Below are 25,833 nucleotides of genomic sequence, written 5' to 3'. Positions count from 1 at the left end.
GTGTGTGTGTGTGTGTGTGTGTGTGTGTGTGTGTATATATATATATATATATATATATATATATATAAAAGTTCTTAGGAGTACCAGGAATATATCTTGTGCTTTGTTACAAAGAGTCTACGTACTCTTGGCATAAAAACCAACCTCATTGCTTCACCCCGATATGGAGTTGTCATCAACAAAAAATTGTTTATGCTGTGCTTTTATCTATAGTTCTTAGATTAATTATTTGTACTTTTCAGATTATAATTTCAGTTAAAACACATAATTCCTATTGAGGTATTTCTTCTTATTCTTTCATGGCCTAAAGACAAAGGACACATGATGCATGACAGAACTTGGGTGCTTTTTCTTCAGGATCTGATACTTTCTCCTCATATTAATTCCTTTCAGTTGTTTGATCTACAAACTGGGTTTTATTCCACACTGACAGAGTTACAGTGTCAGGATGGGTTCTGTCTTTCCTAATGCATCCCTAGTAAATTAGAAGTGTGTTTTCTAGAGATTGAAGTGAGTCAGTTGGCTAATACCATGACAGCTGAGAAGTATCTATCCAAATGCAAGAGCTGTGACTGTTTGGACTCTGTGTGTCACCTTTTGTTGTCACTGTTGATATTCAAAAAGCAAACCCAAAGCCAATATGGCAGCTGAATTTTTGCCTGGTGACTTTTTTTTTCCATTTCTTTTTTAAAAAACAAACAAAAAACTTCTGAAAAGCTCAGAACTTAGTTTGATCTTGAAGCTACTGCTGTTTGGGCTGCTGAATGTCTAAAACCGAACCAAGTCTATGGTAAAAGCAGTAGCCTAGAACCAGAATTTTAGAATTCACAGCTGTGGGCAAGATCTCTTTGAAATTACAAAGCTACTTTTGGACCTGCAGGTGATAGCAAGAATAGTCTTGCATTCAGAGGATATTTCAGGAAAATTCTTTGCATGTGATGCAAAAAGGAAAGAATAGTGTGTTTTGTTTTGTTTTTTAAAAAAAAAGTTATTTGAATGTTTCTGCATATGTCTTGCCCAATGGAGAGCAATCTATACCAAATGTTTGAAACTTGTTCAAAATAGCGAAGCTTCTTTTTGGATAATCCATTTGTGGAGCCGCTGGTTGTGCTGCACAGAAGAGGAGAGGGGTTCTAAAAACTCAGATGGCAAAAAAGCCTTTTTTTTTACTTACACAGTTAATCCAATGCCTTTTTATTTCAACGAGAAATGTTTTCTGTGCTTACTAAAAAGAGGATTCTTAACTTCGTGTGGTTTAATTTTTAGGTCTTTGAACTATTCTTGGTTTTATCAAGACCAAGATGGCAACTGGAAAAAAGGAATATGATATCTACTGTCACTAGCACATACTGTAGTAAGCCTCAGCAGATTGTATTAGTCAGTGTAATTCTGATTGTTTTGATTAGTTCTTCACCATTTTTAGAGGACACCCCTCCAGAGACTGTTTCCTTCATCTAAATTCTTAGTCTGTTATCATTTAGTCTGAGGAAAACAGTCATCCTTATTAACATGAAACTGAGATCATTGTAATTTCATTTCTCAAAGAATTCAAATTTCCTTCTAACAGGACACGACTGTGAAAACTTTTTAAGTACTCTTTTTGCATTGCAATTTCAGCTGGGACTTGAATCAAAAGCAGTTCAGTCTGTATCAGCTTTAGTCTGAAACTTATTCTCATTTTTTTCTGAATAGTTGGGACAGAGTGATCAATTTTTCTATGACTTAGTTATTCTAATAATAATGGTAGTAATGAGGGGGATGATGAATTGAGGCAGTTGCCAAAAATAGCTATCAGTTTTTTCTGTAAATGACAGTCATGGTGTTAAAGTACACTAAGAGCGGTCATAGTCCAAAAGAAACACATCAGTTACAGTTTAAAATAACAGCACCACATCTTGATGGCATCTTTTGTTTCCTTAATGGAAGAAGTGTCATCAGCATGTTATTGGACCAGTCTTATTCACCCATTTGTGCAAATTGGTAGCAGAAGACTTCTAAGATTCCTTTGCTGGCTCTGAGATGTAGGACACAGCTAATTTGCAGGCTCCTTCATTTGAAGCTTCTTCATTAGAGATAATGCATAATCATAGTTAATGACAGTATTTATTATAATAATGTATAGTCTGGAGCTGCATCAAATAGTGATTTGTTACTCAGTTCTGCTGAATAATTAGTAATCACCCTGTCCATGGTTATTTCTTGCAAGAACATCTTGTATTGGAGTAGTGCTGTCTGGCTTGTCATACATGCACTGATGTAGCTCTAACTTGATCCTTTCATGGATACATGAGATGCGTAGATGATACAGTCACCCTGTGTCCTGACAACTCCTCAAAACAATTCAACTGTTGAATATTTTCCAAATTATGCTGGGAAATAGGACTATTCTTAAAGAGTTCGGCCATTCAGTCTCGCAGGATCTGTAAAGTTGAATCAACATTTTCTTTTTTATTTTCCTTTACAGTAGATGTATGTTATCTCCAAGCAAGACTAACCTTAGGCTTGTGTGACTCTGTAATGGCAAAACTTACTGTGCAGAATTTAGCCACCTCTTTTTCTATACACACCCAATCATTACTAGAGTTTTGTTCAGTTTACACAATTATGTAGATAAAACAAATTACTTTTTATAAGTATAATTTAATAAGCGTTTACACAATATGGTTTAGCTTAGATGACCCTTAATCACTTGTGATTCAACTTCTTGCATGAGCAAATTTGACAGTACTTATTTTATGGAAAACACAGAAATGAAACTTTAAAATTAGAGTGTATGTTAGCACAACTGCATAATTCAGACAACTGTGCGTCATATTGAGCAATGCTGGGAGGACAGTTGATTGCAGGAAGTCTAAAAATACTTTGTATAAGTTCGTTGCCTCATACACAGTTGAAGTGGCTGGAAACTCAAATGTATGCTTGTTAATGTCCTACAGCTTGCAATTCCAGGATTTGGATCAGAGACCCCCTATAGAAAAAGTAGTGAAGCTTTGAATTTGCGTTTAGAATATTGTACTTAGGCGGTCAACTGTGTCATCCTGTGCAAAGTTAATACAGTTTTTCCTTTCCCCTTGTAAACATCTGGGATTGTGATAATTCTCTAGATCACCTCGGAAAAACAACAGGATGTTACACTTGCAGGAAATCAATTGTTGTTGTCCCTCTCCTTTCAAAATACATTTGCAAGCATGTGTGCACCCATGCACAGCTGCTGGGGGATTCTTGACGGATGAACAAGAGTTGTTTTCTTCGTGATCTTGAGAGGTGCCTCTGATCAAGTATGAATAAATGCAAGTGGCTTTCCCTTAAAGACAGAATCATGAAGACAAAGTATCAGAGGTATAGCCTGGTGCTGTCTACACGGAGAGCTTTCCTACGGATGGCCTCTGAAAACTGCGGCCCTAGAAGTAGGTGACAGGGTGTGTGCTGCAGCACATCTCCCTCCAGAGCAGGAGAGGGCATAAAGCTGGTCCTGTGTAGGCAGGGCTTTGCACAAAATGCACAGGGTGTATTACTGTGTGCTAATGCTAAGTTATTTCATCTTTCCTGGGGCCGATTAATTGGTTTTCCTGCTTCTTGCAGGTCTGTTTCTTCCATGACACTTTGCACCTGGAACAGCTTACCAGTACATATGCCTTGTCTCTTGTTTCATGTGTGTGCTTCAGTTCTTCCCCCTCTTCCACAAAACCCACTGTACTTTGTGCAGTATTTTAAGTGTGCTTTTAATCAAGTTAAATTAGCGAGACTGTTCTATTTTGGTTTTTGACTATAAACTTATACCATAAAATCTTATGTACTTTCAATTCATATGTTAATAAATGACTACTTGGTATTCGTGGAACAATGGTTGAAATCACTGCCTTACCAAATGTTGGTAATTTATAATTGTAAAGTCATGTTGTCTCTGATGTATGCATACCATATCTCTGTATGTAATAATGTGTAGCAGAAATTAGGGGCAGGAGGCAGAGTCCAAAAAGAGATGTTATCCTTCTTTTTCAGACCTGAATCTGCACTACAGAGATTAGAAGATATCACAGGTTGCTTATTAGCAGTGTTTTAGGTCTAGGGTTCATTCTGCTAGAGCTCTGCTGCCTCTGAAGACTTGTCTAGGCCAGCTTTTTATTTTGACTATTACTAAGACAACACCCTGGAGCCTGTTGCTACTCTTCAGATGGTCTGTCCCCTGATAATGGTCGTTCACTGCTAGCCTGTCTGAGAGTTGGTCAGGGAATACTATCAGTAGGAGTGATCAGGGTTCCTTGCTCTGAGCTGTTTGAATACAGTGTATTTATCAGCCTCCCTATATATGTGTGCGTGTCTATCTTGTCTAGAAAAACATTTAGGTTTTCCAGTATCCTAGACAGGAACGGCAAGGGCAGGCTGAGATACGCCTTTTTACAGACGTGGTCTTGGCGGTGCCATACAGCATATATGTTGAGGTTTGTGGTTCTGAACTATATCCATTGTAAATCCTGTAGGTGAGGTTTGAAAGCATGCTGGCCTAAGGAGCACCTGCACTTTCCCAGGACAGACTCTTTTAAATATGCAAAATTACAAAAACACCCAAACAACCCCAATCCCATACGTAATGTGGTCAAATGTCCATCTCCAGAAGCGTTTTCTCATCTTTAAAGTTTTCTGTGGGTGTAAGTTCCAGTACAGCTTCACACTCTGCTTCATCATAATGGAGTCAGAAAGAAATTACTGTCAGGTGGGAAGAGATTTCTTAAAACCTTCTTTCAACATTTGTGCCTATTGCAATCCCTTGGTTAGAAGTGTGGAGCAATCTGTATGTTCTGACCAACAAGAAATGTGTCAGAAATAACACGTTTTTATGATCCAAAATTACTTCAAACATCAAGCATTATTGTGGTCTTACATACCAAGCTTGAGATGATAATTTCTTGATATATGGTAGTAATTGGAAAACTCTTTTAAATTATTTTTAAAAGCTGCGGTTCACAAATCCCTATTTCCTGCTCATCCTGTGCTGCAAATCAGTTTCTGTCTGTCATTCTTTCCCGTTTGGTGGTTGCTTATGTGTTTGTGCAATTTCAGCATGCTTATAGAATACCTTGCACTAGGAACTAGGAGATCATTTAAAAATAAGCAAATTCAGGAATTGCATGAATCTGTTAGTTACTATTGAAAAGACTATTTCTTGGTTTAGTCTTTAATCTGAATGATAGTTCACCTGCAGAATGAATTCTTACCTACTGCTCTTCCCCCATCCTCCAGGAAAATGGGCAGAAGGTGACTAATGACTTGATATGTTTGACGTTTTTTTGTTGGTGTGGGTTTTGTTGGGGGTTTTTTTTTGTTTGTTTGTTTCCAGGGCAATATATTTTTCTTTTCCTTCTTTGTCCTCTGAGCACCCTTGGTGATTCACTGGTGTTTTACCATTATGAACAAGTACTTGGATATCTGTATGATGCTCAGACTGGGTTTAGTCAGCAATGTAGTGTGATTGTTTGAGAGTGTGTGCCTTTCTGCTGTGAATAACAAAAACGATTGTGGGAAAATAATGGTACCACTGATAAATGAGCGACAGAAACCCAATAAAGTCTGCACTCTGCTATTAGAAATTAATTCTTGCATCCTAATGCAGCTTCCTTAGGCTTGATGTGACTCTCCTGTCTGGGCTTAGAATTACTTTAGTCTGAATGACAATTTTATAGAACATCAGAGGCATTAAGCAAACTTGGGATGAATGATAAAACAAGCTTCATATGAAGTTGGTCTCTTTTTTGGTATTTGTTCCACACTGAGAGTACTCATACTTTTTTGACTTCATTTAGTTAGTATTTTGGATCCCTATGGAAACTAACGTAATAACATCAGGAATCTTATTAAAGATAGACCAACCAATGAATTTCAAAGTTTTAGGTTGCTTAACATCTCTCATTATAGTATTGTCTTAGTTAAATCATGTTTTAACTGGTTGTGCTAATGACTTTTTGTCCTGGATATCTGTTCTAAGCTGACTGTGTGTGAGAAAGGAGTCAAAATTAGGTAATTATTGGTTTGTTTAAGGAATATGCCCTTCCCTGCTCTCTCCCCCTGTTAAATTCTTTGAGCAGCAAGGCTGAGAGACATTTCGGTATTTTTCAACAGGAACTTTTTATGGGGGGTGGGAAAGAACACAGTGGTTTCAGAAGGCTGTTAGTAGACTTTTGGAATATTGTTCAAATTTAGAAACATTATTAAATTGCTGGGTGGGACAGAATGAAATATTTAGGTCTCTTAAAGGTGCAGAAGTTTAAAAACACTTAGGCATTGCCAGTGTTCCATGTTTACAAAGACTATATTGCTCTTTCTAGGTAGGTTTCAGTGCTATGCTAGCGGCGGAATAATAATGCTCCTTTTAATGTCAATCTTTGATACTTTAGATGGAGTAAAACATTATTGAATTGTTTTTTCCTACTCTTCTTTCTGAAGCAAAGTCAGATGCATCTTCCCTCCTCTCTCCTGTCTCTTTTTTTTTCTCAGCACAGTTATTTTGACAGAATAATGGAAGAAGCAGTGGTGATTTCTATCTAGAGTTTTGATTTTGTGCATTTTTAAATTGTATTAACAGTTTAACCTCTAAACGGGGTGAGATCAGGTTGTATAGTAGCTTGTCTACCTGCCTTGCGGTTTCAGTTGTATTCCCTGTGTGGGGTGTCATTCCAAGTTGTGTCGTAAACAGTAAGTGATTTTGTTTCCAGACAGCTCTTGCTCAGTAGATGGTGTTTAAAATGGGAAAGCATTTGAAAGCCTTTGCTTATGCAAACTATCCTTTTGCTTGTGAATTTACAGTAAAACTTAAAACCAGTCAACAAGTGCAGTGATTATTTGTATATTCACAGAATTACTGAGATGGAAGGGGCCTCTGGAGATGTACTCTAACTTTCTCACTCAGAGCAACGGCAAGTTGCTCAGGACTATGTCCAGCTGGATTTTGAGCACCTCCAAGGATGGAGACCTCTCTGGGCAATCTGCTCCAGTGTTCAATCATCCTCACACAAAAAAAAAAAAAAAAGAGGTGCTCTTATGTTTAAATGGAATTTTTGTATTTCAGTTTGTGCCCATTGCCTGTTGTCCTCTTACTGGGCACAACTGAGAAGAGTCAGACTCCACTGTCTTTACTTATACTCACCAGGTATTTATAAGTATGGATAAGATCATTTTCTTCTCTAGGCTGAACAGTCTTAGTTCTCTTATCCTCCCCTCATGAAAGATGCTTTGGCCCCCTAATTATTCCTCTAACCTTTCCCTGAACCTTCTCCAGCATGTCCATGTCTCTTGCAGAGCTCAGAACTAGACCCAGAGCTCTGGCTGTGTTTTACCAGACTGAGTAGAGAGGAAGGATCACCTCTCTTGACGTGCTGGCAATGCTCTGCCTTGGCCCAGAAAGCTGTTGGTTTCCTTGGCTGTGAGGGTACAGTGCTGACTTAAGGCCATGGTAGACAAACTGACCATCCCTACACAGCTGCTGTCCAGCTGGCTGTCCCCTAGCCAGAACTGATGCCTGCTGTTATTCCTCCCAGGTGTAGGACTTCATATTTCCCATTGTTGAACTGTTGTTCTCACTGGTCCATTTTTCTAGCCTGTTGAGATCCCTCTGAGTGCCATAACAGCAGTCTGGTGTATCAGTTGCTCCTTTTAGTATTATCTGCAGACTTGCTGCGGGTGCATGCTGTCCCATCATTATTGTTGTATATTGAAGTGCAACAGTATTGGGTCTGGTATTGATGCCTAGGGTACATCACCAGTAACTGACCTCCACCTAGACTTCATGCTGCTGACTGCAAGCCTCTGAGCCTGGAAGTTCAGCCACTCTTCAGTCCACCTTTCTGTGCACTTACCTAGCCCATATATCACTGGGTTTCTCCATGAGGATGTCATAGGAGACAGTGCTGAAAGCCTTCCTGAAGTCAAGTTAAATTAAAATTCACCGCTCGCCCATAATCCCCTAAACCAATCATTTAATCAGGTTGGTCAGGCATGATTTTCATTTCATAAATCCATACTGACTACTCTTGACCATAGTCTTGTCCTTCATTTGTTTGGAAGTTTGAGAAATCAAGTGTTAATTCAATATAAGAGTAATCAAGTCCAAGTGAAAAAATCAGCAAGACCCACTTTTATATTCTATTATGGAGGGTTAATATGCATTTGGGTAGCAGGGATAAGGTATTTGTAAGCCTCTATTTGCTTGTCTGAAATAGAGCTATCTGCCTTCACTTGGGATGTGCAAAGATAATGTCCTAAAAAATTGAGAAGTATTGTTCTGCTTGGATTGAGTATGTTTATGGAAAAGCAGAGGAGAAAATGTAGGGTGGGTTGTTTTTGGTTTTTTTTTAATATGGTGTGTTTTATCTGGAATGTCAAATGCCGCAAGGTTACCTTTTGGTATTTGCTCTCTAAAAAACCGATTGTTCAGCAAGGCAAGAGTCCAGAGTCAGATCCTGGCTTCAGTTGAGCCAACTGAGTCAGTGGCAGTTAATTTTGGATAACAAGATCAAAAGAGTTTTTTTCCCTGACACTGCCATGCTGGTTTTCCCTTTTTACATTTAAATGAGTATCCTGGCAGTAGGTTGAGATGCTTTCGGAAGAGTTTGGGGATACCTTGTCCAGGAAAATGGGCTGATAATCAGCAACAGTGTTGTAAAGGCCTAAAGCTGCTTCATACTAGTTGTGTGTTTTGTTTTTCTTTTTTTTTTTTTTATTTTTTTATTTATTTTGAGATTCTTTCTTTTTACAGATTGTGCTAAATTTTAAGTGGTTCTTTGTATTTCCAATCTAAATATGACAAGATTATAGCCTTATGAAATATGACAGGATTATAGCCTTGTACTCATCTGGTCTCCTGTAATTACCCTTCTCTTTGCTTCTTGTTATTCAAAGCAGCTAATGGTGAAAGGATACACTAGAGAAGGTGTTTCGGGTTAGGGAGACCTGTTTTAGTCCCCAGTCAAGTCTAGATATGTGTAGCCTTTAAAAAAAGCCAAACAATAACTGTGTGTTAATACCTGTGCTTATGCTTGTGTGTATTTTTTTTTTTTTCTTGCATTGAATGAGGATGTTTTGAAATTGTTAGCACTAATATTTTCAAGTGCTTCGGGACAAGTGCAAGAGGTAAAGCCAGTTGTGATAAGGTAGTACTGATTTCACAGGTATGTCTTAGGTTTTTGCCTACGATTCTTGTGCTTCTTTGGGCAAGCTGCTTAATCTTTTATGTAAAATGCTGATACCGGAGGGCCTTGGTTTGTTTTTTTTTGAGCTGTGTACTGTTTTTTCTTTAACTGTGTGCAACAACTGGATCCCTGTGTTACCTAAGAAGACATCAGAACCTGGACTGGTTTGTTTTTTTAACTCTTGCAACCAGAGAACAAAATATAGGCTAAGTTTAATTTTAATATTTAGATTTTCTCATTGGCCTCATCTGTCAAATAGAACAAGTTTTATTGGTACATGCCTTATGTTAGTTTAAGGTTGGATGCTTCTTGCTTTGGTAAATGAATGGCATTAATTACTATAACATTTTTATATTGGTAACAGTAAGACACCCACTGTGATGTGCTTTGTGAGCTCCATTTGATGATAATTGGGGAAGCTTGTATTTCAGAAAAGGCAGCTACTGATGTTCTCTGAAGCTTAATGATTTTCCAATGTGAAATTTCTTAACTCTAAACATGCAAATTGTTATATGTAAACTTCATATTCTCCATAAGGGAGCTGTTGTCCTTTGCTATGATTGAGCATAGAACGTCCGTAAGATTTAAAAATGGAACGTGGCTCATAACCTGTTTGATAGAAATTACATTAATTTTAGAATTGGAGCTAGCAGTGTTTTCTGTACTGTTGTGGCAGCACTTAGTTCACAATTTCTTTTTCTCCTGTGAGGTAGAAACTCTACGGTTTGGGGTTTTGGTTTCTGTGCGTGGCAGTCATCTAGCTGTAGGAGTGATAGCAGGGTAAGCCGATTAGTATGATTGATACTGCATGTCAGGGGACTGGCATAATGGGCTACCATTGAGACTGCATTGTGAAACCACACATGGATGAGGTAATCTCATTAGATGATTAAAACCTTCATTGAGTCTACCAGATTGCAGAGCTTTCAGTTGTATTGCTGTTGGGAACTGATGCTAAATAAGTGTACTGCTCTCCTTGGAGTGATGCTGAAATGGAGATTTTTCTGGGTTTTTCTCCTGGATAAAAGTCGCAGCAGCTGGAGGTTGGTGAAGGCTGTTCCATCTTTCTGTGGTTTAAAGTAAGATTCCAGATGATGGTGTAATTTTCTTTTAAAGTCAGTGTCAGTCTTGTGCTGGTTTGGTTTTACCATGCTTTGCTGTTCTTTGTGAAATTCTGTACTGTTAGTGTTAAAATAATGCTTCTGTTTTGTGTAACTCCCTATGTAGCATTCCCCTTTGCTGTAGGAACAGTGCACATTACAGCTCCATTTTTATAAAGTGTGTTTTTTCTGAAGGTCACCTTTGTCTTGACCTAAGATGGGGTGTAGTGTAAGCGGCACTCCTTATCCTCTTGTCTGTCCCATTTACAAATAGTGTGGCAGGCAGTACATGTTCATACTAGAACCTGGTGGTATGCTGCTTGAGCTCATAGAAAACCATGGAATTTCAAATGAAAAGTAGTATACTTGTCTAGTGGTATACTTGAGCTTTGTTTTTTGATAGCAAGCTAAAATGAAAAACAAATGTTTCTAATTCTAGGACTCCAGTGTTACAGTCTTTATAATGTGAGGGTTGCTAGAATGGAATTTTGGAAGGTCAAGACTACTGTTCTGAGTCTGGCAGAGTAACTACTGTTGCTATATAGTCGGATTTTTCTTTATTAAAGAATAGCCCAATTAATCTGTGGGGGGACGATGACACACAAACAGAAGAAATACTTCTAACTTGCCTTGCATGTTGTGAGCGGTTGGTCCATTTCTGTTGCTTAGAGAAAGTACTGTATGATAAGCACATGTGCACATCCAGTGAGACAAAAACACATGTACTCTATTGTTTTGGCAAGGGAGGAACCCCAGTAATGTCGTATTTTCTGCACTCTGTTGTCAGATATAGCCTATTTATTCAGCAGTTCTGCAAGGAAGTGATCTTTGTCTAAGAGCTATTTAGGATCTGGTGTCAAAAAAACCCCAAAACACCACCACCAAAAAAACAACCTGAAAACCAAAACCCACAACTACAACCTGTTCCAGCATGTGAAGAAGTGGGGAAATATGCACACTGTGAGGAGAATGTTCTTTCATGTGTTTTTGATGTTTCATGTGTATTTACTAACGGGTTATAGACAACAGCAGTCAGTGAAATGTGATCAGCAGAGCAAGTACACACCAAGTCTTCAGGTTTAATTTTCCTGGTTTAGTAAAAATGGCATAACATGATGATAGGAGACGACATCTCATGTGACTGATTTCAAAATTCAAGTTTATACTGGATATCAGTGATATGCCAATAATTTGTATGCAAAATCAAGTTGAATTTCATCAAATGCTAAATTCTTAAGAAAGTAAATGAACTGGCAAGCATTAAAAATATTGCATTTTTTTCCCCTTTTAAACTGTTCACAAAGTATTATTCTATCCTGTAGACTGAAGCGGATTACTTTACTATTGCAATATGTGTTATGTAAAGGTATGGATATATTTTTCCATTTCAGCTTTAACTTGCTCTCCAAGTGTGCTGGCTGAGTTGAAGTATCTCAAGACATCTTATTCAGAGACCTTGATCAAGTCCTGACATTGCCTGAGATGTTTGAGGGTATTCAGTTCAGTGCAGTTACTTTTTGCTGTATGGGCAAAGAAAGGCCTTGGTATGCAGTTGTATTTTGCAGGCAAAGGACCTGTTCCTCTGAATAGAATTTACAATTATGGAGTATTTCCAGTGGAACAAGACAAGTGTTTTGAGTATGAAAATAGAAACCTCTCTTGATATGACTGCAACCCAACTTACTCTTTCATAGCGTCTGCTATGAACAGAGGAGAGCAAATCATAAATGAGAAATTTCACAAGGCCCTGTTCTAAAGTGGTAAGTTACTGTCTTTACTTCTTCATGCAGTTTTCTTCTTCACGTTGTGTCCACTTAGAAAATGAACTCTTAGGGGTAGTGTATCGGCCCTGTTGGCTGTTGGAACAGGTAAGTGACTACAGGTACCCCCCCAAGCGGAGTGTAAACTAGGGAGATTAATCCATGGTTGTGTTTGTTACTTGGCCTGCCTTATTTAACTGTAACTCCTTTTTTGCTTACATAGGCTGGTTGTAATATCTGAAAAATCCATGATCTCTGTTGGTTCATATATACTTGCTTTCAACTTTGTGTGTGTAAACTGAGTGCCCTGGTTAAACAACTGTAAATAACCCATCTCAAAACACCTCTTCTTTGATTGAAATGAGGAAGAAGGGGGGGTTTTATGTCATTTTTTTGTATAACTGTTGAGTAAGATGAAGAATTGGGGTCAAGTGCGTGAGCTGTTGCAGAAGAGAGAGGGGTAAGGATGAGCCTGTCTCATTAGAGAATAAATGGGAGATCTGGACTACCCAGAAAGAATATTTTGGTCTTATTCTTTGTTCATAAAGAAAACCAACAGTCGTCTTTACTGAGTAAAATTTTGCTGTGATTTGTGCTTTGAGCACTAATTTTCCTCTCACTGCAAGAAATCTATATCCAGTGTTTGTTTCTTTCTGTTGCCTTGAGTTAAGCATGCCGTGTGAAACTGCTTGCTGTATGTCTCTGTATGAAATGTTCAGGAGGTATTTTGCTGAGTATGAACCAACTCTTGAGTTTTGGCTGGTTTGGTTTTTGGTGGGTTTTTTTTGTTTGGTTTTTTTTTTTTTTTTTAAAGAAACCTTCTGCGCTTCTTAAAATAGCATGTTCACAACGTATTTTGCTCCAGTGTTGTTCTGAGCTGTTTTCTTCCTTCCCACTGCCTGCTCCCTCTCCGTAACAGCCTGGTGGGTGAACCCAGGCAGTAGCTCGTGTTCTATCTCTTTGCTGTTTCTTTTGTAACCTGTTTGTGGAGCTGGCTGGCCTGCCTCCAAAAGTGCATGAGCGTGTTTATACATCTAGCCTAACAATAGTATCATAACACCAATTTGTTTAACCTGGGCTGGAAATAACAATCTAAATATTGTGAATCAAAGAGAAAGCAGTCATTTGTATACTCTTCTCTACCCTGTCAGCTCCTTTTTGTTGTGTCTGATAAAATCACTGAAACTTCTCTGACGGTCTGTGGGAATTTTATCAATTCTGTCAGTATGTTGTGATACCTTTTTCTAAATGCTCAGAAGTTCAGCTATAGCTGTTCCTTGAAGCAGCATCATGTGCTGTCATCACCTTGCTCATGCAGAAGGTGTTAAATTTGTAGATCGAGTTCAAGCACATGTCATTGCAGAAAATCATCTATCCCTGCAGCTGTGGGGAGGCCAGTCATAGTATAGTATAGCAAACAATGTTCCCCTCTGTTTTTATTGCAGTATTTGAGCATAGTTGTAAAGGTGGAAAACACACAGTTAATACTGATTGCACTTACATATTAGCCACAAAGTAACTAACAAGTTGATTGATCAGCATATTTTGGTTCAGGTGCCAAGACTTTGGTGTAAGTGGTCTTTATTGTTACTTTGATCACCAAATATTCGTCTGGATTGAAACAATTTGGATGGTTTCCATCAGTAGCTGATGTGAGCGGTCCTAGCAGTATTTAGACACTTCACATACCATGGGGCCTTATATTTTAAAGTTTGTCGTTTCTGGAAAGAAAAAAAAAAAGGTAATGCATGTTTCTGAATCAAAATGAAGTGATAATATTTAAACACTCTCACTTTATTATACCATCCTCAAGATGTTTTGATCTTCACTGTGTAGTGATACAATTTTTGCTTTAGTAAAATCTGAGTTGACTTGCCCAATCTGCTGAAATTTGTTTTATTTTCTCTGAAAAATTTTATAATGGAGACTAAGAATGGACGTTCCTGCCATTCTGTCACATCAGCCTGTTATCAAAAGTGAGAGTATTTGTTTCCATATTGCTCAGTCTTTAGCCTCCCTGCCTATCAAGAAGAACAAGTGTTCTCAAATCACGTAGTAGCTTCAGTAAAGTGGCACCTGCCTGGTAGGGAGCTGACTGCAGCAGTACAAATAATGTGATGTTAGTAGGTGTCTTGTCTTTGCAGTCGGTGACAGTGAAGATATAATCATTCTACATCAGCAATTTCTAAAATTATGGTTTGACGTTGTTGTTGGTCTCACCAGTTCTTCTGTCATGATTCATGTGGTGAATAAGCAGCTTTCTAGAAGGAAGAGGCTTGCAGCAGAGGCAAAACCAACGTGATCAAATGTGAAGGTCAGCTGAGTATTGCTTAGAGTAGCTATCTTAATTTTTTTTGTCTATATTTTTGTTAGCCTTTCAGGTCTGTAAGGGAGGGTAGACGATTGTCTGTGGAAGTAGGGGAACCATCCACTTGGAGACCTCAGTATGTGCCTTACATCTGTTTAACATTGAGGGTACGCAGCTTAGGAAACCTTGTGAGACTTGACATTGGATGTAAAAGTCCGCTCCTCTTGCTAAATCTCTGAACACTGGGGTCCCTCTCATGTCAGGAGGGCTGGCAGTGCGGGTGAGCAGGAGGTAGATGTGCTCGGAGGACCTGGTGAGTGGCTAGCAGCATCCCTTTCACCTCGCTGTATCCCACTGCAAGTGGATCCTTGTCACACAACCTCACACAGGTGGCACCAGAACTCCCTAGGGGAGGAAAGACTCTGGATGCCACTGTTAAGTGGTGGGAAAAATGAGAAACTCTGTTACTTGCTTGAAGTTTGATATGTTATGGTTTGTTTTTTTTTTTTAATATTTGTATTTAAAATCAGATTAAATCAGTTGTGTATCTTACCAGGTTCATATAAATGGTGCTGTGATATATATATATATTTTGAGAGCAGGAAAATTTTGTACAAGGTATTAAATCTTGTTTCTGATTTCATGCTTCTTGCTGTTGCCCCAAACTCTTCCCATTTTAAGGATTAAAAAATGGTCATCTTTAGAAATAGAATACGCTTTTTCAGTGTCATGATAAAGACACTGAAAAAATAATTAGTGTTATAGCATTATTACTCATAAATAGCTCCAGAATGAAAAGGGTTATGAGTTCAGACAAAGTACCTGCTGAGGTAGGTTGTTTTGTCCATTTGAGGTTACCAGCTATTAAAAATATTTTTAAACTGGTACATGTGTACCTTATAATTCTGTTCAATGACAAACAAAATGTAGAAAAACATGTTTTCCCCTTTCCACGGTTACATTGTTCCTGAAGTGCTGGCAGTAGTAAGAGCTTCCAGTCAGTAAACAAAGTAGATGCCATTTCGATGTATAGGGAGCCAATAAATAAAGTAACAAGGCATCCAGTTTTAGAGTTCCTTTGCCTGTAAGTTAAAAATTAAACATTTTTATAGTAAGTGAAACTAGTTATGAAACACTCACAAAAAAAAAAGGTGTAAAAAGCTGTGGGATACTGCAGTGCTTGCTTTTCATGTCAAAGAGCAAAGCTTAAAAATGTGAAGTACTTTGCAAGCCAGATAAGATAAAGGAACTGTAATGCTTGAATCTGCTCAAAATTTCAAAACATATAAACAATAAATCTGACAGGGTTTAAGTTGTCATAGCAGTGTTGGCAGTTTAATGATAGATTTTTGTTTTGTTTAATCTCTTTTTAATGTTTTTCTCTAGTCTGTGATGTGATCTGATACAAATGAAGAAATGAACCATCTCACTAGACTGAGCAAACAACAGCTAATTGTTCGCTCTATCTAGTGCACAGAGGAGGATGGGAATAGTTTATGATGAGATCAGAAATTCTAGGCAATTTTAATTTTCCATGATTCTTAGTTATGCATCAGAAGGATGCTGTTACTAAAAAGAGCAACAAAAACTCCAAAAGCATAAATGCTTATAAGAAGAAATCCTTCTTAGAAGGTGGAGAGGCATGGCAATATTTAAAATGTCTCGAGTTTCTGGACACTTCCTAGATTACAAAGATGATCTTAAAGGGCCTTTTGCCTCATCTTGTTCTTTATCAAACGAAATGCCTGGCATGAGAATCTAATTTTCAGTGCATTTAATGTTGAAATTATGCCATTTAAATTATTTATCTTTAGCTGCTACCAAAGACATTTGTATTCATCATCTGTCCAGATGCACAAAGTATGACTTTTCTTATCATGCTTAGATGAAGCCTTAGATGTGGGATGCTTTTAACTGAGCTAAATGTGAAACATTGGCCATTTGGTAACTAAATGCCCTTTGTCTATTAGGTGGTGAGATGTAGGGAGCTGTTCAGCTGGGAGCTGCAGCACAGCTGTGGTAGCTGGCCTTGAAAATTAGGGCTGAGAAACAAGTTCCTTCTTTCATGATACAGCTACATAAAGATATTATTTTTTTCTGTGTTTACTTACATTTTGTCATATGATACTTTCAGCAAAAGAGTATTAGTGAAAATGAGAAGAGCTGTGAAGTAAGATTTCTGACAGCAATTGTTGAAGTGCTTCATTTTTAGGGAAAAAGACATAAAGCCTTCTATCTTTTCACTTAAAGTAGGCATACAAACTTAGTTCAAGGTGAGTCTGGGAAGAAGTATGATTATATCTGCCACCTTTTAGTTCTTTTGTTCCCCCCTCTCAAAAATATGCTAACTTCTTAATTTTTATTTTTTTTTTAAATGAAGGCTTCATGGACCCTTGGGGTTGGCCATTAATTTTAGGCTATTGTGTGAATGCTAACTACTTAAAAATAGTCATGGAGCCAACCTTGCTTCCTCTCAGGGTTTATCAGTTGGAAGCATCTTCTTTTTATCCTATGGCTAAGCAAAGGCCTCTCTGGATTGATGATTTGATCTGTATAATGGAAAATCTAGGCAGGATATCCTTTCTCTGTTATTCCTTGGTGTGATGGCACCAGGTTGTGTCTTAAAATGGGGGAAGGGAAAAGGAGGATCCTATTAGCAGACAAAGTGGTTTCAAGGGACTCTTAAACTGCAGGCTTGGAGAGAACCTTGTATTTATTCCCCTTGTTGAACCATTTGTGCTTCAGTCTAATATTAAACATATCAGCGGTGGCTTCTGCTGCTATGCTCAAAAGCTTGCTTGTGTGCAATATGGACGTCTTATATTTGGAAGTTGTTGTGGATACCGTGCTGAAATATATCATGAGGGGCTTCTCTGTAGTTATTTTGAGCACTTGCAGACCTTAATGAAATACTGCATTGACAAGCTAGATCCAGTCTTATCCTGCAGAAATGCAGTGCCTGAGCTTCCCCTGCCAAGAAAAAAAACCCCAACCATTTCTAGTGTAATTCCGTGATGAAAATGCCTCTAAAACCAAGCAGCATTTAATGTGCAATAGAGGTACAGTGAATGCTTGATAAAGTATGTGTATGGGGTAGCAAACGTACTCAAAATTATGTTGGAACACAGTTATGACCTTTCATTTAGACATGCTTGTAACTAGTCCACTGCAATACTCCTAGCCTGAAATTTTTCTTGGTGTTTACAAGGCAGAGGGTGTTACCAGCTTTTGTGATTTGTGGAAGAGCACTTGAATTAGCTGTCTTGGTTTTGGGACAAGGAGCCTGGGTAAAAATGACACTGACTCTTTATCCTGCCCCTCATTCCCTTCTTCAGCAAACGAGAGTATAACTCTTATTTAAGAGGTGAGTCCCTCTCTGAGTTAGTTCATTGTGACCTATATGTGTTGTGGTGTAACCGCAAAGGAGGAACCTGAGGGCTTTGGGGAGGGATGACAGAGACAGGATGTGATTGTGGGTTTGCAAAATAATAATCAGCTTGTACTTGGGGTGCAAGACAAAAATCATTAAAACTAATAAAAAGAAATGCTTTAATTGCCTATCTGGACTTTGGAATCTGTAACTCTCAAGTGTTCGTGCCAAGATGTTAGTACAACTTAAAGCACATGAATCTTTTACTGGTAATGAAGATATCTGTGGGGTTGTTGCTTGGGCTTTCACGTGAGGAGAAGATAAAGATCGTTCCTTCTGCACCACAAAGTGCACCTCAGCTACTTAGAATTAGCAAAGGTCCTTTTCATATTAGCAGATTGTTCTGTGACTTTCACTATGGGGTTTTTTTATAGCTTTAACTTCAGTGTTTAAATAGACCACTGGTTACATTTCTTAGCAGAACGCCATATTATTCTATGGGACATATAGTTATACCTGTTACTGATCTAAAAGGCCAGGTAAACAAAAATATTTGAAAGAAAAGACATAATGCTGTAAGAAACTTCCACTGATATTGTTTACACTGTCAGAAAATTAAATTCATTGTATATATTGCCTTATGACTGTGTCATAAATGCAGAATCTCAATATATGCAAGAATGTATACCTCTGTGCTCTTGATAGTGTTTCACAGGGTTTTTTAGCCTTGTCTAACCTAGGATCTCTAACACATATTGCAAGCCTGTGTACATAACATGTTTTAAGCAACTGCTGAAAAAAAGGGAAGTTTTTCAAATCGTAAGCCCACCCCTCACATATTAAATCATTTGAAATCTTACAATTGCTGTTATTTTCAGTCTATTGTGTCTGCTTCCTGTTGGTCAAAGGTTATGAGGATAGGGTGGTGTAGAGTGAGGTGGGAAGCCAGCAGGAAAAAGAAAGCTTTGCTTATTTTGGGGTAGACACAACTACAGAAATGGCCAGGAGATTGCTTAAATTTTCTGAAGACTTGAAGAGGTAAATGAAAAAAAAACCCTGTTCTCGATGTTGTTTACTTTTCTGCTTTGTAACTTAGGTATACGGAGATTGGAGTAAGTAAACAAGGATTTCCTTAAAGGATGTTATCTCTTTTTCCTGAAAAACCTTTTTTGATTCAAAAAGAGGTGTAGCTTTTGGTTTGATTTACAAGTTGGCTTGGTAAATTCTGTTTCTGAAGCACGAGCCTAAATTTCTACCTGTTCATTCACTTGTATCACTAATTTAAAAATAAGTTTTATGTCATGAAGTGCTAGTAAAAGCTCTGGGATGTATCACTTTGTTAGATTACAGGCATATGTGGGTGCATGAAGGTGTGTTAATAGAGCCCTCTAAAACACTCAGTTTATCTTAATATTTGTGTCGTTATTCAAGAACCATCTGTAATTTCTTGGCTGTTAAAGCACTAGTGTGAGTACTTGGGTTTTGTCAACAGGGCGGCTTGCAGCGCGTGTCAGTGAGCAGAGGCTGGCTGGCTGGCTCAGGTCCCTCCGTCGGGGCAGTGCCACCTTTGTGGTAAGCAATCACGGCAGCACCATCTCAAGGATTTGCCTTCAGAACAAATCTTGATGCAGAAGATTGCTCTGGGATTGGGGGGAAAAAAAAATTAATTGGTTGTGGTGGGTAAATTCTGTGAAGTTGTTGATCCTAATAATATATGGCATTAGGGTACTATTACAGTCTAGGAAACAGTAGCAAACATTTTTATGTTGATGAGAGCAAGAGGAGCATTTTGTAAGCTAATCAAAGTAATTATACTGAAGGATCTTAACTCTCAGGTATGCTGGTTAAATTTACTGTTGGTATGTGATGCAGCTGGTTTTTAAATTTCTTAACCATTTTGTTACTACCAGTGAGTTATTTGAATCTAAAAGTATATTGTTTGTAGCACTGGAAAAACAATATTTTTGTTATGATAAAAGTCAGTTTAATTAGCATAGCAAAAGCAATTTATGTATCGTAATGTCTTGCAAAGAATTTTGACTTTGTGCTTGTTTATTTTGAGATTAATTTTTTTCTGGAGTTCTTCAGGTCAGTGTTTTTGTTCAGAAAAAGCTCTGCTGAGGCTAGTTGGTAACTAGTCTCAGTCAGGTGAGACACAGTGCTGACTTTTACCTCAGCCTTTACTTTTCTTAGCAGCTCTTCCTGCCATATCTGCACGCTTGGTTCATGCATATTGCAGATCCGATGATTTGTAACGGAAAATCTAGTAATTTGGGTCCTAAAATGTAAGCACTGGGCATGCCCTTCTTAATTCTTCCCCTTTCCTAGAATAAGGAATTCCTTGCATTGCCCCACAGTACTGAAGAAGTACTGTGTTGTTTTTCCCTGTAATACCTTGGCAGAACAATAGATTTCCCTTAGCTTTCCCTTTACTGTCTCTGACTAAAATGGCTTGAATAAGTATCAGTCCTTTCATTGCTGTAATAGTGGCTGACTCATTTACAAAAGAGACTTCTGCTTTGGTCTACAGATACTTGATTTGCAAAAATGCCAGCTAGTGTACAGCCTTGCTCTCACGAGGAATGGATAAGGATGGAGTGTCAACATGTCCCAAATTTAATTTGTAGGGATTATTTAAAACATTGTCTGGAATTTCCCTTGGAGACTTTTCCATGTGTGTTAATGCATGTGTAAGAGCTTCTTTCATTATGAGCACAACTAGTAGTTTAAACCAGGCTATTTAGTTGGGAGGCAATTTGTAGAAATTAAGGGTTATCTTTGTATGTCCTTAATTCATTGCTAAATCCCCCTTAATTCATCATTCCCTCTTGAAATTGGAGAAACTGCTTCTTCCATAGTTCAAATCCCTTTTCTAGGGAGTAAAAACCACAGTATTTAAGTCTATGAATATTTTGTTGAAGAGATGATTTGCACTATACCTGGCTTCTGTGTCATCTGTAGAAACCTATTTTGTACGCAGCATGAGCATGCTTGAGTGATCCAAGCATGAAGCAGTGAAGTGTGTATTGTATGTTTGTTGATCCTTTAAAGGATCCAAAGTAGTGTCAGGAATTACATGTTTCTATACAGTTCTAGTGTCTTGATTTTCCTTTTTTATAAGATTTTCAAAGATGATGACAATAGATGTCTACACAGACAAGTAAGAAAAAAAAAAAAAAAAAAAAAGGAAAACTGTAAATCTGTACAAAATACTTCAGAAAGCACTGGGCTTCTGATCTGGAACAATGGGGATTTTTCACACCTTGTTACAAACACCACTTCAAAAATGACTGTCCTGCTAGGAAATGAGAAGTGAATAGTCCAAAATATGTTGTGAAATATTTAAGCCCTGGCCATTAGTGGGAAAGCAACTGTTGATATTGATGGAGACATTTCAGTTTTAGATTCATTGTGTCTTTCTTAACACTATGGTGTTTTTAATTTTTCTGTGCATCATCCTCATGCCACTTGTCACAACATATATTCATGAGCTTGGGATAGTGGAACTCAAGTCAAACACAGCACGGCTGGTGTCTTCTCTGACTTGCCTTGTTAGGGGGGGTCTTGTCAGCACTGAAGTAATCCTTGTGATAAGTAACATACAGACACTTTGGAAAAAAAAAGGGCAGAACCTACCCTGAATGTTTTGCTTTCTTAGATTAAGACATGTGGGGGGAAGTGACTTTTAATTAAGAGCTGATGAAAAGGCTGAAGCAACTTTAGAAAAAAAACAACAAACAAACCTTTGTCTGATGAATACACAAAAACATTACTTTTTAAATACATCCATCTGATGTGAAGCCAAATTTTAATCTCGGTTGATTCTGTGTACTATCACAGTGGTTGATCTTTAGGAGGAATCTGAAGGAAGGAGATGTTGTGCCCTTGCTTATTGATTCGAGGAGCCTTCAGAAATTGAAGAAAGATGAGCAATGTGGGAGAGAAGGAAAAATGAGGAAAGGAATAGGAGGTGACTTGCAAGATGGAGGGAGTCAAGTAAATGCATTAACTTTCCAAAGAAGAAAAGACCTAAAAATAGGAAAAGAAGCTCAAAACTTCAATAAAGCAAGTCGATAAAAAACAGGTGATGATGAGATTGAGATACAGAGTGAGAGGAGGGGGCTTGTCCTGGCAGTATTACTTGAAATGGGATGGATATGAGAGACTGGAGAGGGAGATGATGATCATGATCAGATAAAAACATCAAATTTTGGTAATGCTCTGAGAAACAGGGTGGCAAACAGAAGACCACATAGATGTGTGGGTAAGGAACCTGCAACACATATACTTCTTATGCCATGACAAGCGCTATGCCACGACAAGTGTTATGTTGCTGACAAAGCAGTGAAAGGAGATGGCAAAGCTAATAGCTGTGATAGGGAACATGTTGCTGGCAAGACTGTTAGGGACTTATATTTTAGCCACATAGGGTGGGTGGTGTGAAGTAGAACAACTAGAAGTGAAAAGGTAAGTTTGCAAGTAATCAGAAGCGTCAGAGTATTTATAGGCACAAGGAGTAGATAAGATGTAGGAAGATGGAGGGATGATCTGGTCACTGGTCCTAGCTTGGTGAAATGCTGGGGTTTCAACCCCAAGCCCCGAATGAAGGTTGACATATGGGTGATTCCCACAGCAATTCACAAAGGAGTGGTGAGTTTACCTTTAGGCTTCTCTCCATGGTGGGGCCGGCCCTGCAGGGAGAGCCATTGGGTAAATGAGCCCCAGGTGTCCTGCTTTAAGTAAACAAAGCTCAGGTGTCCCACTGAGGGGTAAAAGCTGGGACCACTTGCAGGTGGAGTGGAGTGTGTGCCTGTGGGGTGGGTGTGCTTTGCAGAGTTTCTTGTTGGGGCAGGATCTCCTGATTCCCTAGAGTTGGGCTCTAGTCAGGGCTGGCTCTTGTAAATATGGGCTGTGCAGAGATTCAGTATGTGGCTTCCTTGGTCTTATGTATTTGGCTTGTTGACTCAGTTGTCTCCCATCCTTTCTATGGGAAACTGCATGTCACCATTTATTCCACCCATTGTTGGTTGTGTGGTGGTGTTGTTGGGGCCAGTGGGATTGATGTCGATTATGTATAATATGACTGACTTGTTTGTACCCCCAGTGCTTATCCATGTACTGACCCTTTTGTATCAAATACAATTTGGTTATTGGTTCATCTTTATGCTGGCTGTGTCCTTCATGCTAGGCTTAAAAATTGACAAAACACTTGGAGACAGTGAAATGAGGGCTCAGGTCCTGGCTCTGCTGCAGATTTCCTGCTTTATTGCTCTATATAGCTCTCTGAATCAGTTCTCCTTTGATGAAGACATGATGATAATCCTCTGGTATGCAGGAGTCTGGCAGAGAGAAACTTGTGCTTGACATTAGAAGATTTCTGACATATGATAAAAAAATTAAGTATTTATTGAAGCTACTGATGTTATCAGTCATAATAAGGATCAATTGAATATTAATAAGATGGTACAGACCTGGCTGCGCACTTACACTGGGGATAGGCATAAGGCTTTAAAAAAAAAGTGACAAAAAAAGGTAAGAACCCCCATGCTAAATGAGAAGGACTATGAAAATAGTTAGGTTTAGATTCACAAAACAAAGCAGTGGTTAGTGCTACATTGCCTGAATTATATTTTGTGCCTTTTTGATGCTTTAATTAGCAGTGTAATGCTGGAAGACCAATTCACATGCTGAAACGTCAGTTATGAAACAGTGCTCACAGTAAATTGTGTGGAAGTATTGTTCTGCTGTATTTTCAGTGTTTTCTTTTGTTTATTTAACAAGCTAAAGTTAGAATCGACAGCACAAGACTAGAAAATGGTGACAATAGTTTGAAAACAGGAAATTTTGGCCTTGTGTGTATTCGGAACAGATGATCAGGATGATGGCCAGGAGAGTGGAAACTTCCACTGAGACTGTTTTTTCCTTATTTTGCTCAGAGAGAAAAGATGGTGCTTCCTGGAAAACAAGCCTTAAGTATTTAAAGAAAGTTGTAATGTATTCAGTATTTTCCTCGTATCACATTTGTTTGTTTTGCAGCAATCTGTTTACGCTTCTTGGTATTTAACGTTACTAAAAGTAGAATGTTTGGACTATTGTCAAATCTTGGAAATGCAGGTTCTGCTGTTTCTGCTGTTAGAATTAAGACACTAAACATGCTTTTTTGTGTGCTGTTGAGTTGTTCTGTCTTACGTTTTTTTAAAAAGGGCATAATTTTTAGGGAACAGAATGGCAGTTGCCAGTAAGTGTTATGATAATGGTTTTCAGAAGTAGCTAGTAATTACATATTCTTATTCTGGTGCTAATGATATGGCCTTTTTTTTTAAAAAAAAAAAAAAAAATCCAGACTGTGCTTTCTGCAAAACACCCCTTACTTTATTTCCATGTAGACATATACAAGGGTTAATTTTTCATGGAAAACATCAGTTGAAATTTTGAAATTTTACCACATTGGAGTTAGTTTTGCAAGCCAGAGGGTAGCAAGTGGGAAAAGTAAAGTTCTGTACTTGAAGTACCATTACCTAATGTGACCTCTTTTGGCTACTTCCCGGCAGTCCTCCCAGATATGTGCCTTGTGGGATGAAGCTCATCAGTGACAGTTGTCAGTAGTCTATGCCTACCTCTAACAGGGTTTAAAAAGAAGCACAGTGTGAAGGAACACTTAACTTTTATTTCATTTGAGCTTCTAATGGGATGCAGAGCGCAAATCTACTGCTCAGTGAAGCTGTGCTTTGAGGTGGATTTGTCTCCTGTGATGAACAGAACACCTGGACACTAGAAATGTGGAGGCAAAAAGGAGAAGAAATACTCAACTTCTGTTTGTGATCCTTCTTCCCATTGCTTGTCAGACATGTAGCAGTTTCACTATTGTCTAACCTTTGCACTGGAAAAAATGTAAAGGGGGAGGGGTAGATGGGGGCAAAAAGCGTAAAGAAAGTGAAATCTTGATTCCACCAGAGAAGTGAAAAGACCTCCACAGTGTGTTTAGGACTTAAATGTCAAGGACAGCATTCTGAATTGACCTTGAGTTGTCTTTCCCCCACTCTACTTCTTTCTGGTTAATGCTCTGTATGTCTTTTACTTACAAATTTTATAAGTTCTTTTGGAGCAAGGAAATGTGTTTGTAAAACATCAGGTGTTCTTTTAGATCCTTCCCTGTGTCCCTGGGTAAGTCGCTTCTTCCAGCTCTTAGTTGATTTCTCTGGGAAAGGAGGATGCTGAATGCTGCCCTTTTAAAGTACTCTTTGGCATATGGATCTGAAAGCATAAGCACAAATATCTGCACACTTGAGAGATGAGAAGGAAGATCTGAGATTTGTAAATTTATTCCTGGGTCTACTGGTCATACATGGGGGAAAGATTTATTAGTGGTATTACTGAAGCGGACTGTAAGTGATACTCTCTTTGGCTTAGCCAGGGCTCAACAGTTGCGGAGGTTTTCTGACTGGATGCTAACCAAGAGAAAAAAGGTGGTAAATGTGCTAAAAGAGGAAAATCAGCTTTCAATAACATGAGGATTATGGGTAATAATACTTAGAAAACTAAAGAAGGACAATTGACCAGTTTATCAGTAAGCACTTACTTGACCATGTGAGAGCAAATGCTGTAAAAAATATAGACCAGAAAAAATTGTCTTTGACTTAACACTTCTAAGCTTTTTTTTTTTAAAACATTTCATTTAATTATTTTGGCCTCTTGCATAAAAGCTTGAGAGGATCCAAATGGAAAGTTAAATTATTTAAAAATACAATGTAAATTATCTAGTCTTTCCTGCCCCTTCCTCCTTCCTTTCCCTCTTCATTTACACATGCATCCCCTATTTCCTACATCTTTGAACTACAGCCAGCAGTTGAATGAGGTACATCTCCAATATGACTGGAGAAAAAAAAATTAAAAAAAAAATTCCATAAATGTATATATTAAGGGAGGTATCGCTACAAATTCTTCAACAGATACCTCTTGTAAGAAGATTATATCCTAAATCCTATGTACTGTGTACATGTTTAGCTACAGTCTTTCATTAAAAAAAACAAACCAACAGCAAAAACCAACAAAAAAAAACCCAAACCCCACAAACTCTAACAGTGCTAAATGATTCTTTCTGCCAATTTCTTAG

The 25,833-nt window shown here is 38.2% G+C and overlaps 1 protein-coding gene across 1 annotated transcript in view; it reads left to right on the top strand.

The window, feature by feature from the left end:
- The window catches only part of GAB1 (GRB2 associated binding protein 1), a 110,058-nt gene that overhangs the window by 35,231 nt on the left and 48,994 nt on the right, over positions 1 to 25,833 (top strand). Inside the window, exons 2-4 of the mRNA XM_026866962.1 lie at positions 12,073 to 12,150; positions 18,817 to 18,832; positions 19,213 to 19,292. Coding sequence (XP_026722763.1) covers positions 12,073 to 12,150; positions 18,817 to 18,832; positions 19,213 to 19,292 — 174 coding nt within the window. The remainder of the gene's footprint in view (positions 1 to 12,072; positions 12,151 to 18,816; positions 18,833 to 19,212; positions 19,293 to 25,833) is intronic.

Source organism: Athene cunicularia, unplaced genomic scaffold, assembly GCF_003259725.1.
Source record: "Athene cunicularia isolate RWA unplaced genomic scaffold, athCun1 SCF_1, whole genome shotgun sequence".
Taxonomy (NCBI): Eukaryota; Metazoa; Chordata; class Aves; order Strigiformes; family Strigidae; genus Athene; species Athene cunicularia.
This window is presented reverse-complemented; position numbering and strand designations above follow the sequence as displayed.